The following is a 14,884-nucleotide window of genomic DNA, read 5'->3' on the forward strand; positions in this document are numbered from 1 at the left end:
ATGCTCGCTGCCCATTGTTCATCCCATGCAAGCCCTGGCTGGCTGAACTGCACTGTTAATCGCTGTGACAGGACCGACGACCCTCCATCGTCGCTGCTGCAAACAGCTCTGCCTGCCGAGCATCCAGCCACCATGGCTGAAACACTGCTGGGCAAGAGTGGCCGGAGAAAGAGCTTCTCTTTCTTTCACTCACACTCTCACCAGCTGTCCTCCTCCTCTTCCAACTCTTGCTCTGGCTCTGGCTCTGGCTCTACCTCCACCGCCGCCGCCGCCCACGACCGATCTGCGTCCGATGAACTGCCCACATTGAAGCGAGCGCGTCGCAATTCCTCGTTTTTTGGCAGTCGAGATCCCAGCCCCAAAGGACCAACACCAAATGTCCTGCGCCGCCCGCAGACCTCAGAGTCCGAAGTCATGTTTGGCGCTCCAGATGCTCTGAAACAAAAGCGCAAGTCGCTGCAGCTGTCGAAACGCTCTTCCGTGTTCGGCTCCTTCCGTTCCCTGCAGTCGTTCGAGGACGATGACAGAGCCCTGGCCACCCAGAGATCACGTGGTCCTTCCATCGACGACAGCTACAACTACAACAGCAACAACGCCGACGTCAATATCACCAACCTTTCGTCCTCTCATACAAGAAGGCTGCTGGGCCATGTGGTTTTGCATCATGGAGAGGTCCAGACAGCCGGCACCATGTGGCGGAAGAGAAACCACTATCTGGTGCTGACGGACACGCACTTGATTCGTTTCAAGAGTCAACACAAAGCAGCCGATTTCTTCCCAACCATCACTGTGCCTTCTACTCGTCCGACCCCAGTCAACCGCCAGTCTGTCGTCTCTGTTGCATCGTTGCAGGACCATACCGTCTCTGCTCACAGTGGCGACGTCGCTGCCATTGCCTTGAATAGCATTGTGTCTGTCAATGGACTTGAGGAGGGACGAAACCAAACCACCATTGAACTGTCCTACTTGGATGACCGCACCAACAAAGCAGCCCTCATGGCAATTCAACTGACCGACCCCGACGAGCAGAACCTTTGGCTAATTGGTATTCGCGCCGCCGCCCAGTCAGCTCGCACTGCAGAGCCCTTGCCTTTCGAGACTAAAGCGGTGGAGTATGTCGCGCGAATCTTGGAACAGGACCGAGACTACGACCCGGAGTATTTCAATATCTTTCGAGTTGTCCAGAGATCTTCCAAGCAAAATATCCGAACCTCGGCCGATGATTTGGGAAAGCTGTCGGCGACAATGTGCTATCTTGCAATTGGCCTGCACAAAATCCACTTGATTCCTCTGCAGAAAGGCTCTAGCCGGTCATCTCTCATCTCTCTCAATGAACTTGATTTAGGGGCATCTCTTGGCTTGATGTCATTAACGTTTTTGATGGTGCACTCTGGCGATGATAGATTTCAATTGACTTTTCGGTAGGCTTTTTTTCTAGTTTCTAATTCTATATATCCATGCTGACTATCCACCCAGCGTTCCATTACAAAGTCCAATACAAGTGAACTTGGCCTCTGTTCATTCGACTGACATCGCATTATGGATTCGGCAGCGAACCGAGTTTTTGCGTCCGCTCTGGCTGCACCAACCGTACGAACTCATGGTTCCTCCCGATGTTGCTGACGAGGACCTTTCTCCGGTCACAGCCCTCGATGAAGATTTTGGCTGCTTTGATAGAACATTGATTGCATATTCGGCGAGCTACGACATTGACACTTCCAACATCCGGTATACTATCGATCTCGAGTGTGAAGATGCTCCTTGTTTAAGGCTACTTTCTCCTGCCTCAAAGAAACGCAGTCATTACAATGTCCTTGAATTGTTAGCTGTAATGCGTGCACTGCGGTATAACGAATCATTTTGTTCGATTTCATTCAGTGGTATCAGTCTCGACGCCCTGCAGAGCTGTCGCGACCGCTTTGGGCCAGATTGGAATGCTTTCACAACCCGAGCTGGAGCCCAGGTTAGTATTGCTGGCCAGGATCGCTTGTCTGTGTTGTCTCAGGAGATCCGGGCTTTGGCCTTGAAGAGCAGGCGGTTAAGGAGACTCGACTTTTCATTTTGTCTGTCTCGAATTCCGATTTCCGATAGAGGCGCCCGTGACCCCGGTTGCGGCATCCCAGAAGCAATCTTCCCTCTTTGCCGCCGACAGCTTACCAACGTGGATTGGATTGTTTTGAATGGTATTAAACTAGGTGATTCTGATTTGGATTATATCGTGGATGCTGCTTCACAAAGAGCTAGTCATCTTCGAGCGTTGGAAGTAGGGGACTGCGGGCTCTCTGTTCACGATTTGGACCTTGTTTTGTCGACCTTGACTGCCCAGGAGACAACGCTGGAAGCTGTCAATATCTCTGGAATTCAAGGGCGTCTCAGTCCAGAGCTATTTCATCAGCAGATTGGTTACTTTGGACAAATTCGAAAGATAAACCTAACTCGTGTTGCCAGGACGTCTGGGGTGGAGCCACTTATTGCTCCTGAGACGTTGTTGAATTGGCGACTGGAGGAACTTTCTCTCAGTCAAACGGCAGTCAACAAAGAGACCGTGGAATCGATTGCCGCATATTTAGTCAGCGACCGTTCTTCATCCCTCCGGATTCTTCGTTTCGACCAGTGCGGACTGACAGGTGCAGATGTCGCTACTTTTCTACACTGCATGACTCGGCCCGCGGATCAGGTTCGCAATTTGCATCTTCATGTTAGCGAAAATCATTTGGATACCAATTATGGCCTGTTATTCAAGGCTATCGCAGATAATAACACGCCAACGCACATGTCTATGCGCATGATTGACTTTAAGAAGGAGGACCATTTCCGGGAACTTATCGAGGCGTTGAGGAAGAACACGTCGTTGAAGTATCTGGACATTTCGAAGGCCTCTCTTCCGTACGATGCCGGACCTGAGACATGCGAGGCATTGCAACTAATGTTTGAAGAGAACGAGACCTTGGAAGAGTTGGATATTAGTGGCGAATATGCCCATTTGGACGTCGCTCGGTATGGTATTGGGCTTAACCAAGCACTGACAGGATTGAAGAAAAACAAGTCCTTGAAGGTACTCCGAATCGAGCATCAGAAACTAGGACTACAGGGTGCCAACACTTTGGCTTCTGTTTTGGAGGAGAATACGAGTTTGCAGGAGGTTTACTGTGAGAACAACGACATGAATCTCCAGTCCTTCACAGTGCTCGTGAACGCGCTCCAGCGTAACGACTCGATAACCTTTCTCCCTGATATGAATGCTGATCGGCACCAATCTCTGGAGAGAGTTCGCAGGGAGTTTATCAACGTTAAGCGCGATGCGTCGTCACACCAACCGAATCTAGCCACCACTTCTATTCGCCGCTCGATTCACGCTGCGATAACGATTGGGCAGCCGTCTGGGGGTCATAAACTTGCCAAATCAAACCTCGCTGTTCGGGCCCAGAAAGACGGTCACTACTTGCCGGCTGCGACACTATTAGAATCTTCAAGCTCAGAGTCCATGGGCCAAGAGGTTGAAAGTACACTCCGCTCTTTGAATAGAAAATGGGACATTGAAGTTGACCGACTGCATCGATATCTGTACAAGAATTACTGCTCGTTGCATGGTATTCCGTTTGATTCTGCCGAATACAGGGACTATTCTGATGTCAATATAGTGGATGATTCTCCTCCAGTCACATCAGCAAGCCTCACGGCGGCGCTAGGCGAGCTTGACATTAATGCCATCCCACATGAGTCAATTGTTATACCTCGATTTGATAGCGAAAAGGACGCCATGGAAGAGCATAGTAGTTCGGGGAGTTCATCGCCGGTGGTTACCATGTCCAGCGTCAATTCTACGCCCACTGTGGAATCACTCAAATACATGGATGCATTGCAATCTCTTTCCCCGGCGTCGAGTGCGTCAGATAAGGCCTTCCTTACTACTACCTCTACTACCACGGCTACTACGAAGAACTATTCCGCTTCACAGCACTCATCGTCTCCCCAATTATCGCTACCAGTGCCACCATTCTTCGGAGCTCCGCCGCCTCCAAAGGACAACAGAGCAGCCAGTATTCACAGCAACGGCAGCTCGAGCAACATGTCAACAAGCACGGGGCCTCGAGCGCCGAGTTTTCGCAGTACTGGCGGTAGTGGTGGCAGCAGCTCGAATACCTCTTCATTACGGAAACTGCTCACCAGTCGTCCGACATCTGCCATGCGAGGAATGCGTCAGATTAGCAACAGCAGCCATATGAATAGTGGCAACTTCTCCTCTTCTCGAAAGAAGCCAATGACTAAATCAGTTATTAGTGATGAGCCGCCGCGTATCATTTGGTCGCCTCCAGAGGTCAATTTATAACCTCAGCTACCACATCTTTGATTATTCTCACGATGCCATGACAATCATGAAACCCTTCCACCCAGCGAATAACAAAGCAACTTGAGAAGCTACAAAAGACGATTTTGAATTACTATCATGAAATAAATATTTTGACACCCGCTAGTCGGTGTCTATTTCTTCATTTTTAATGGTTTCATCTTTCTCATCAGTGGAGCGATTGGATTAAGCATTTGAAAAATCTTCAAACTCTTCCCTCATATCCCGTACCTGTTATCTATGGCAATCCATCTTTCTCTCCTCTGCGAAAATCGATATTCTTATGGCCTACATTCAGTCTTGAGCAACTAGATGTTGCATCCTTTTTTTGCACAAAATTTCGTTCTACATTCCGCCTATTTTCTCTATTTTTTCTAATCTTCGTGTCATGTCGTGTCGTGCGTTATCGTCATTACCAGTGTTAATGTGTGAGTCAAGTCAATCAGTCATCGTCATTCCTCGGAGTTTTCTTCTTCATCATTATTTCTCTAAGAAACATTGTGATACCATCTCTTTTTTTTTTTCTTTTTCCCCGTCGGTGTTTTTTGCCTTGGACTACTTCTTCAAGTCTCCCCTCCTACTTAATTGACTTTAAGTTCGAGAGGCAGACTTTTTCAACTTCTTGTTGGTCCACCCGGTTCTGTTCTTGCTTCCCTTCCTCTTCATGGGTGTATCATAAATTGTTTCTTTCATATCACTTTCGTCACCGTTGGCCCTAAATGTTGGTTGGATGCCTAGTTTAGGTAAATTGAATAGGTAGTCAATAAATAAACCAGTGCATGTGTACATCCTACCTATACAGCAAACATGGGCAAGCTTCAACTTGGATGCATCGTCAGAACTGTGTTGTAGGCAAATAGGGCTGAAAAACATATATATTTCTTTGATGATTTTCCATGTTACGACACGCAAAAGATTGAATTGAGTATATATATACTTTCTGTAATCATGATTATCATAAGACTTTCCCCGTTAGCACATATGGCAGTAACAAATCATCCCTTTTCAGCTTTATACCGAAGTTTTAGCAATGATCAATGATCAATGCCATAAGTTATCATGTCGCACTTATCGCGTACATATGAATATTCATTCGTTCATATAAAACCTTTTCTGAAAGCAGACCAAACATAAACGACATAAGAGAGGGAAAAAAAAAAACAAAAACAAAACGACTAGAAGTCAATAAAATTAAACATCCCACGTCTCCAAACCAGTCAACACACATCCCTCGCCCTCTTCTCCTTCTTGTCTAACCCTCAACTCTCCAATGCGATAAACCGTCTCACCTTCCCCTTCCAACACGCGCAACACATCCTCTACACGGCTCGAATCAACAACCAGAACCATACCGACGCCGCAGTTGAATGCGCGCGACATTTCATGCGCGGACACTTTACCGGTGGCCTTTAGCCAGCGGAATACAGGTGGTAAGGACCACGCGGATACGTCGATGTGTGCTGATAGGGTGGATGGAAGCATGCGCGGGACGTTCTCGAGGAGACCGCCACCAGTTATGTGAGCCATGCCTTTGATGGCGGTTGATGATGTAGATGAAGATGAAGAAGATGGGACTGTGAGGGCTTTGAGAAGTGGTTTAACGTAGATTCGAGTAGGGGTGAGGAGGGCTGTGCCGAGGGTTTGCTTTTCTCTTTTGGTCAGGGAGGATGATGTTGATGTTGATGGGGAGAAGGTGAATGGGACGTCGTCATCATAGCCAAGGCCGGAATGCTCGACAATCTTGCGCACTAGGGAGAATCCGTTAGAGTGCACGCCGGCAGATGCAAGGGCTAGCAATGTATCGCCCGGTTTCATGGCGGATGTGTTGGGCAGAAGGGCGCGGGCGTTCTCGCCGTTGGTGTTGATTGCGCCTACTGCGGCACCGACAGCATCGTAGGCTTCGTCGAGGAAAAGGCCGGGCATCTCGGCTGTTTCGCCTCCGATAAGCGCACAGCCGGCCTGGAAGCAGCCCTCGGCTACGCCCGTGACGAAAGACGCTGCTGTCTGGACATCGAGCTTGCCGCATGAGTAGCAGTCCAGGAAGAAGAGGGGTTCTGCACCCTGCACAACTAGGTCGTTGACATTCATGGCTACCAGGTCGATTCCGACGGTGTCGTGGACGCCCACGGCGTGTGCAATTTTGAGCTTGGTGCCAACTCCGTCGATGGCTCCAATCAACGTGGGCGAGAGCGGGTGGTAGGCCGGGTTGGCTGCTGCCAAAGAGAAAGTGCCTCCGAATCCACCGATGACTGCATCAGAGCCTGGGCGGCGCGTGCGAGCAACGGATGCCTTGATTTTGTTGACGAGATCGTTTCCGGCGTCAATCGAGACTCCGGCGCTGGCATATGTGAAGCCATCATCATTCTTATTTTGTTGCTGTTTCGCGGCATCACGGAATGCTCGGTGTGCGATATCCTTGCGATAGTGCATGCCTTGGAAGTGGATGGTGGAGATGCCGACGTAGGCCTTTCGTACTGCCTCTTCTAGGGTCGATGCAACGGAGGTGGCTGCGATCACGCGGCCGCCGGTTGCCTGGAGTATGTTGTTGACGAGTGAAGTTCCAGCGTGGAATATCAGGGTATCCTCAGGAACGGGGTCTAGGGTGATAGGACGACCCTTTTCGTATGAGCCAGGGTAGCCCTCTGAAACGCCAATGACTGTCGTGGAGAAGTTGGGTTCGACGGAGATTGACACTCCGTCCAGCCAGTGCTCTGTGCATGCGACCATGATCTCGGCCAGATCGGTGTCCTTGCTTAGAAGAGGAAGCAAAGTCTCTGTTTCTGGATCGCCGCCTCGGACATTGTACTCGAGGACTTTCGGGCCGTTCTTGGTCATCATCAGTCCTGTGAAGAGTATTCCGACGAACGGGAAGCCTTTGCAGAAGAAATTGTCAGTAGATAATTAGCAACAAAGCAAGTTAACAGTGAATACGTACCTTCCCTCCGCATTCCGTTGATTGTTGGCTGGAGAATATCCCGATCAACTTCTGCCATGACTTCTTTCGAAGCAATAAGTGTGGGTGCGTAGCAGCCCATGCCTCCAGTATTAGGACCCTGATCTCCATCAAAGATACGCTTGTGATCTTGTGCTGGCGGGAGAGATTTGATCGTATAACCATCGCTGAATGTGAGGATACTAAGTTCGTCACCCTCGAGATATTCCTCAATGACAACTTCATCGCCGGCTTCTCCGAACTGATGATCCAACATAATCTCGCGGAGAGCTGCATGTGCCTCCTCCTTAGTAGTGGGCAAGACCACGCCTTTTCCTGCTGCCAAACCGCTGGCCTTGATAACGACATCGTGTGTAACCGAGTCGAGGTATTTGCGCGCCGCTTCGTAATCGGTGAAGTTCTCATATGCTGCTGTGGGGATGTTGTGTCGTTTCATGAAATCCTTCGAGAATGCCTTGGATCCTTCCATACGGGCAGCAGATTTGGTTGGGCCGAAACATCTAATGCCAACTGAACACATATAACCCGATTAGACTCATTGTACAAATATTAAAAGGCGGCGACTGCTAGACATACCCGCTTGAAAGTAACCCTGAATACCATCAACCAAAGGCGCCTCAGGCCCCGGAACGACCAAATTGACATTATTCTTCTGCGCAAAAGCGACCAGGCCCGGGTAATCGTCCGCCTTGACTGCGGCATTCACGATCTTGGACGGTGCGCCTAGTCCAGTGCCGCCGTTTCCAGGAGCGACATAAACGGTGTCCACAGAAGGCGACTCGCTCAGCTTCCAGGCAAAGGCATGTTCGCGTCCGCCGCTGCCGACCACGAGAACTCGCAACCTCTCTTGGAGCATTTTCGATTGTGTTGTGCTTGTCGCCGGAGGACCTGGTCGATGAGTCAGTTTGAACATTAAAGGTGATTGTATATAACAAAAATGACTTATAGCACCCCAGTAAGGAATCGAATACAAGTAGAAAAATAAAAATAAAACAAGGAAACAATCAAGGCTGGTCGCCAATTAATCACTTCTGCTTGCCGGACAACTGAAGGAGGGGTAAAGCAGCAGCAGCATCAGAAAGCAACCCAATTGCCGTGGGTATAACGGACATAAAAGGCATACAAGCAAATCATCAAGAAAACATTCATCGATTGAATTGACATACCCCTTCAAATTGGCTTAGCGACAGAAAACAATCGGTTGAGAGCGTCCAGACTGCCAGAGTTTGCCCGCATTTGGAGACTTTTTTTTTTTCTATGGGACGGCTAAAGGGTTTCTCCGACCCCGCAATCTATATCAGATCAAGGATAGGGCAGACTCATAGAAAATACAAGATATAATTACACTATGCATGTCTAAATTCTAATGATAATGCATGAAAGTATGTCCATCATCTCTCTTTTGAAAAAAGGGGGTAGAAGGAGGAAATGAATCACTCCGAACCAACTTTTCTCTCCTTGAAAACGACAACACCCTCTTTTTCGTCCAGCTTATTCTGGTACGCTCTAAACCTCTTGCCCTTGAGTGCCAATTTTCTCAAGTATCTCGCGTAGAAACTCCTGTTTTCTTGCTTCTTGGCTGCGAGTGCAAGCTTGCGTCGTTTACACATTGAGCGATAAAGACTCATAGTGGATAGCGCGCCATCATTTGGTAGTTCGGAGAGTGTGTATTCTACCTCCCAGTTATACCTTCGACGCAAGGTTCCCATCGGTCGTAGAACTCGGCGGCCGTTGACTATGTTTTGGATCGAGAGCTCCATGCAGAATAATTCTTCTGGCTCGTCCGGTCGTTTTTGCTTTTGCTCTTCCTGTGTTCCTGGCTGTTCTTCTAAGTTGTCCGCTGGCTTCTCCTCTGGCTGCTTCTCATGCCTCTCTACTTTCTCTTTGTTTTCTTCGTGGGTGGAGGAGTTGTTAGTGGTAGACTCAGCGGCAGCGTCGTTAGAATCGTCTACAACGGATTCGGACTTGCGTATTAACCGGTCCAATGCGGAATCAAGAAAACCTTCCCTCTCAGCATCATCGGTTGCTTCAGTCGTGGCTTCATCTTTAGATTCCTCGGTGACAGCGTCTGTATCTTCAGCAACTTCATCTTGAACAATGCTCTCCGGATAAAGCAGCTGTTGCTCATATTGCTCGATTTCCGTTTTATTCTTTTCCTGGATAGCCTTGATCTGTTCATCTGTGACTGGCTGCGCAAAAATCAACATTGAAGGCTGGTCATTCTCCAGAGTTTCGAAATGGAAACGCAATGACCGCCCAGGATACTTGGCTGTAGCCTTGTCAAGAATTTTGTTCCAAAGCTTGATACTTAATTGAAACTCCTTGTCGCCCACGCCTGGGTTTGACGTGCCGTGCAATGCCAAATCCATCTCGGATATAGGGATGTACTGGAATCCAAAGATACGCTCGGTATTGTGAAAGGCAACAAAAACACCGTCCATGCGACCTACGCGCACCTGGAGCGAGTACTTGAGGAATGCTGCTCGAATCATGTCGTAATATTCGCGCTCATAGGATTCGAAATTGCCGAATCGGTCGTGAATCTCATAACCCAATCCACCCTCATAATTCGACGCGTTCATGCGAATCGATACAACAGCACGAGTTTTAAGATCAAACATGCCGGTTCCTGGAAGTCTGGGATCGTGTGCATCCAATTGTGAGCGCATTATGAAGTCCCCTAGCGTGGAATAGTGGTGTGATTCTGGCAAGGTACTCTCTTCTTCAGGCGTGATCTTGTTGACGTGAGTTCGGCGATATCGCTCAAATTCTTCCTTGGGCATTGTAAGAAGCTTTTCCAACGATTTACCCAAACTCATAAGTATAGTCGCACTATCAAACTCTTTATCCGCGTCGATTGCATACACGCCTTCTTCTTTGTAATGAAGGAACACTGCAGCTGGTCCTCTCGATAGTCGCGTGAAGGTTTGCATAGTCTCCGGAAACCCCTGCGAGACTGTGCTCCGGTCAATTGGGCGCCAATTAGACAGTAAATAGTGGAAATGGGACAGAACTCCCGTCATGCTCGACGACGAGCCGACATATTTCTTCTTTTGCTCTCGCGCAAGCTGCATTAGGCTCTCGTCTTTCGACGACGTCACGTATTTCTTGAGAGTTTTATAATCAAACTCAGTCACAGGCATGATGACTCCTACATAAGGGTCAAAGTTGTAGACTCGTGACCTCGGGTCTCGAAGGTGATATACCCCGGGACTACAGCAAAATTCAGCGTTGATCATCTCCATTATTTTCAGCTCGTGAAATCCTTACTTAAATAGAACCCTATCCAGCCCGAACGCCAGGTTTGGTACTGGCGGGGTGTCGATATCGAGTGCTATGAGAAAAAGAGACAGCAGTTAGCTTTGCATTACAGTACGGCTAGTTTTCTGGAATCTTACCTTTCAATTCCAAATCATTCGCTCTGAAACTCCCAGTTTGCATATTTACACCAGCTGGACGAACAGTACCTGCCATTCTTTTTCTCGGTGGCTTCGTTTGCACAACCTTCTGTCGTGGTGCCGCCTTTCTCTGGGCATTTGAATTTGCTTCTTGCCCAGCGTAGCCCTGATCTATTTTCTCTGATTCTATTTCGGAACTCGATAGGTCGCCCTGTGTCCCAGTTTGGCTTGGCGTATTTGTTCTCAATGCTTTGATCCTTGCGTGAACGTATTTTAGAACGAACGCATTGTCGTCTAGTCGCTTTTTCGGTCTCTTGCCGTATCTCTTGGGTCCTACCCTGCGTACGGGTTGTTCATCTGAAGCCTTTTCTGTGGTAGAAGACTGATTCTTCTCGACATGTTCACCACTTTGCTCATTATGCGGAGGTCCATCATGGGATTCGCGGAACGAATTGGCATTATCAACAGATAATGCGTCGGTAATTGGTGTAGAATTCGCCTTAAATCAGAAAGAGGGGGGGGGGGAAAACACGATGTCAGCACTTCTCTCTTGTATGCAAGTCACAAAAAGGGGAAGGGCTAATCAATAAAAAATTAGACAAAAGAAATGCATACAGTTGAATCCCCATCCGTCCCTGATATTTTTATAGCATTTGTATCTTCCTTAACAGGATCTCCATGTGGCAAATTTCCTTTGTCATTCTCGTTGACAGGAGTTGTATAGTATCGACTGATGGCAAGTCGTTGCGGAACGAAGATGCGACTGCGAACAGGTCCCGAAACAGACCTTAACGTCGTGTGCAACATTCAGATTCAAAAGGGCGAATGCCGAATCAAACGGGAGAAACAGACGAGGAAGACAAAATATGGACTGTAACCACGGGGATTTAAAGTAAAAGAACCCGTCAATTGGCAAAACTTGGATTTTTTTGGCGGACCTTAGGCACTTTTTCTGCCGCGAACGCGCTCTTCCTTACTCTTGACACATACACCGCCTGCCGTATTGACAATGAGGATATGCTTCAAAACACTAAGACTGTTTCTTTTTATTTTTCAATGGTACAATTATCAGTAACATGACACATTGTAGTAGAGCTCTTTACGCTTTTAAGAAAAGGTTTCTCATAGCAGTCATAACAAGAGATGACGTTTTCAACAATCAAAAGAAATAGGATAGAATGAAGAAATTGAAAATATCGATTAAGTTTGATCAGGCCAAGGTTAGTATGGAACAAAAGCAGACTTTACAATCAGATGAAGTAGAAAGGGAGACCAGGGGTGACAATCAAAAGTAAAAAAAGGGAAATTTCTTTCATCCTTCAAAGAAACTTTCGTGTCTCTCTCACACACTCTCTCTTTCTATTTCCAATATTTGTTCTGCTCACAATTTCACAACTCCCCTTAATCCCCCCCTTTTTCCCTCAGGTTTCAAGGGTTCATACTGTAGAGAAATCAAATCCACCACCGCAATCCGTATCATATTTTCGTACACCAAGCTAGGAAGAACAAACATGACAGCACCCGAGTAAGAATTTGACAAATTTGCTAACGGCTAACTAGTGGGAACAGTAAGAACCAGGACATGGCATAGCAATTAGAAGAAAATGAGGCCTTGATTTGCGTACCTTAGAAACACTTGCGGTGGACAATGGAAGGACCGCTCTCGTCGTACTCCTGCTTGGAGACCCACATTTGTTGGAAGGTTGAGAGAGAAGCAAGAATAGAACCACCGATCCAGACAGAGTATTTACGCTCAGGAGGAGCAATGATCTTAATCTTCATGGAGGATGGAGCAAGGGCGGTGATTTCCTTCTGCATACGGTCGGAGATACCTGGGTACATGGTAGTACCACCAGACTAAAAATAAAACAAAGAAGTTTAGCCCCGAGAACTTTAAAAGGATGACAATGAAACAAAAAAAAAATTTTTGGGCTGTGAAAACTCACCATGACAATGTTTCCGTACAGATCCTTACGAACGTCGACATCGCACTTGATGATGGAGTTGTAGGTGGTGACATGAATACCACCGCTTTCCAGACCGATAACGCTAGGCTGGAAGAGAGCCTCAGGAGCACGGAATCGCTCGTTGCCAATGGTGATGACCTGACCATCGGGCAGCTCGTAAGACTTCTCCAAGCTGGAGCTCTGGGAGGCGGTTTGGATTTCTTGCTCGAAGTCGAGGGCGACGTAGCAAAGCTTCTCCTTGATATCACGGACAATTTCACGCTCAGCGGTGGTGGAGAAAGAGTAACCGCGCTCAGCAAGGATCTTCATGAGGTAGTCGGTCAAGTCACGTCCAGCCATGTCAACACGGGAAATGGCGTGGGGGAGGGCGAAACCCTCGTAGATAGGGACAACGTGGGTGACACCATCACCAGAGTCCAAAACGATACCAGTGGTACGACCGGAAGCGTACAAGGACAGAACGGCCTGGATGGAGACATAGAAGGCAGGAGCATTGAAAGTCTCGAAGACGATCTGGGTCATCTTCTCTCGGTTGGACTTGGGGTTGATGGGAGCTTCGGTCAAAAGAACGGGGTGCTCCTCAGGAGCAACACGCAATTCGTTGTAGAAGGTGTGGTGCCAGATCTTCTCCATGTCATCCCAGTTGGTGACGACACCGTGCTCGATGGGGTATCTCAAGGTGAGGATACCACGCTTGGACTGTGCTTCATCACCGACGTACGAGTCCTTTTGACCCATACCAATCATGATACTACATTTCACTCATTAGACCTGCATTCTCTCGACAGACCTGCACCGAGCAACACAGCCTGCAATTGTGGTGGTGGTGGTTGTGGTGCAAGATTGAAGGGACGAAACCTACCCATGGTGACGCGGGCGACCAACAATTGAAGCTAGGACGTTCTATCAGCATGCCACGTTTTCATTAAAGTTTGCACGGGTCTAGTGATACGCCTGGATGCAAGGGCAATGCGGCGCCATCACGATAGTGACCCGGCCAGACCGTGGAGGGTGAGAACTTACGGAACACAGCTCGGGGTGCGTCATCACCGGCGAAACCGGCCTTGCACATACCCGAACTAAACACAACAAATCAGTCATCAATCCCATCCATTGTTTTGACCAGAATCGAGTAAAAGCCCATGGTTTTATCGAGGCACGTGGTTTCGAGCGACGAAACACCAGCGCATCAGAGGTCGAACGGCAGGCATCCGAATTTCGACGACCAGCTAGCCCAGCGCTCGAAGCTCCTCGAATCCAGGAGAAGCCAGAACAGCATTTGCAGGGGAAAAAAAAAAAAGCAAACATACCCATTGTCAATAACGAGAGCAGCGACTTCCTCTGTATGCAAGAAGAAGAATTAGCATCCACGTAGACTGAGACTCCGGAAAGCGCGCGCGAAGAGGTGGCGCTGGGAAAGGAGGGGGACGGTTGTGCGGGCAGAAGCCGCTGAGGTGTCAATAAACAGTGTGGGCGACGGAGAGCTGGCTTACCTTCCATGGTGAGGGATGTGTGTGTGTGTGTATGCTAAGGGGGAAGAACAGCGAAGAGAAGAAGCAAAAGAGGGAGAGCAAGGGAGAAGAGTGTAGGATGGATGGCAGAAAGGTGGATATAGGGATGTCAGGCAAGGAAGCGACTGAGTCTTGGGTAGGGGTGGATGATAAGGAAGGCGAGTGGGAAGCGAGAAGAAGCAGCGGCGGTGGAGATGGTTGAGTGTGTTTTGGTGGTACTAGTCTGGGCTAGTAAATTACGGGGCAGCTGCGCTTCTGGTCGCCCATGGCCCATAATACGGATACGCCAAATACGCACACCACCCCAGGACAACGAACGAAGCGTGCTGGTCAATGCCGGCGCCTAACGACCGCCAGGCTCCAGCTTGTTCGTCTGATCTGATACAGGAACGCAGCTTGTTGTTGACTGCTGTTTCGGCCTATACCGAGTCGAGTCTCTTACTGCCACTGCTACTGCTACTGCCACTGCCACTACCACTGCCACCGTCGACAGTGGGACTGCTGGCGGAGGCACTACTGTTACTGATTTGGCTAGTCCTTCCTGTAGGCTATCATCGCCCAGCGACCCGGCCATTTGTTTGGATTGAACGCACAGCTACGGAGTATTCTTTGCTGAACCCGTCCTGCGGCCAGGCATATGCATTTGCCTTTCCGATGAGAGGAGAGGCTGTGATACGGGTACGATGTTATTAATAGGAGGAGGGCAT

General features: G+C 48.6%; 3 protein-coding genes across 3 annotated transcripts; 1 reads left to right on the forward strand and 2 right to left on the reverse strand.

Moving 5' to 3' along the window:
• Positions 1–132: 132 nt before the first annotated feature.
• Positions 133–4,330, forward strand: UA08_07968 (hypothetical protein; the record flags this gene model as incomplete). The annotated part of the gene is made up of 2 exons (XM_020262876.1): positions 133–1,421; positions 1,477–4,330. 2 exons carry the CDS (start codon positions 133–135, stop codon positions 4,328–4,330), a joined length of 4,143 nt encoding a protein of 1,380 aa, XP_020116935.1.
• A 1,209-nt stretch (positions 4,331–5,539) lies between these two features.
• Positions 5,540–11,506, reverse strand: UA08_07969 (hypothetical protein; the record flags this gene model as incomplete). Its single annotated transcript, XM_020262877.1, has 7 exons — positions 5,540–7,221; positions 7,284–7,811; positions 7,878–8,189; positions 8,746–10,514; positions 10,572–10,635; positions 10,700–11,198; positions 11,315–11,506. 7 exons carry the CDS (start codon positions 11,504–11,506, stop codon positions 5,540–5,542), a joined length of 5,046 nt encoding a protein of 1,681 aa, XP_020117138.1.
• An 819-nt stretch (positions 11,507–12,325) lies between these two features.
• Positions 12,326–14,166, reverse strand: UA08_07970 (Actin, gamma; the record flags this gene model as incomplete). The annotated part of the gene is made up of 6 exons (XM_020262878.1): positions 12,326–12,556; positions 12,646–13,417; positions 13,529–13,559; positions 13,690–13,745; positions 13,977–14,007; positions 14,160–14,166. 6 exons carry the CDS (start codon positions 14,164–14,166, stop codon positions 12,326–12,328), a joined length of 1,128 nt encoding a protein of 375 aa, XP_020117139.1.
• Between the last annotated feature and the right edge of the window lie 718 nt (positions 14,167–14,884).

Source organism: Talaromyces atroroseus (assembly GCF_001907595.1).
Source record: "Talaromyces atroroseus strain IBT 11181 chromosome Unknown scaffold_12, whole genome shotgun sequence".
Taxonomy (NCBI): Eukaryota; Fungi; Ascomycota; class Eurotiomycetes; order Eurotiales; family Trichocomaceae; genus Talaromyces; species Talaromyces atroroseus.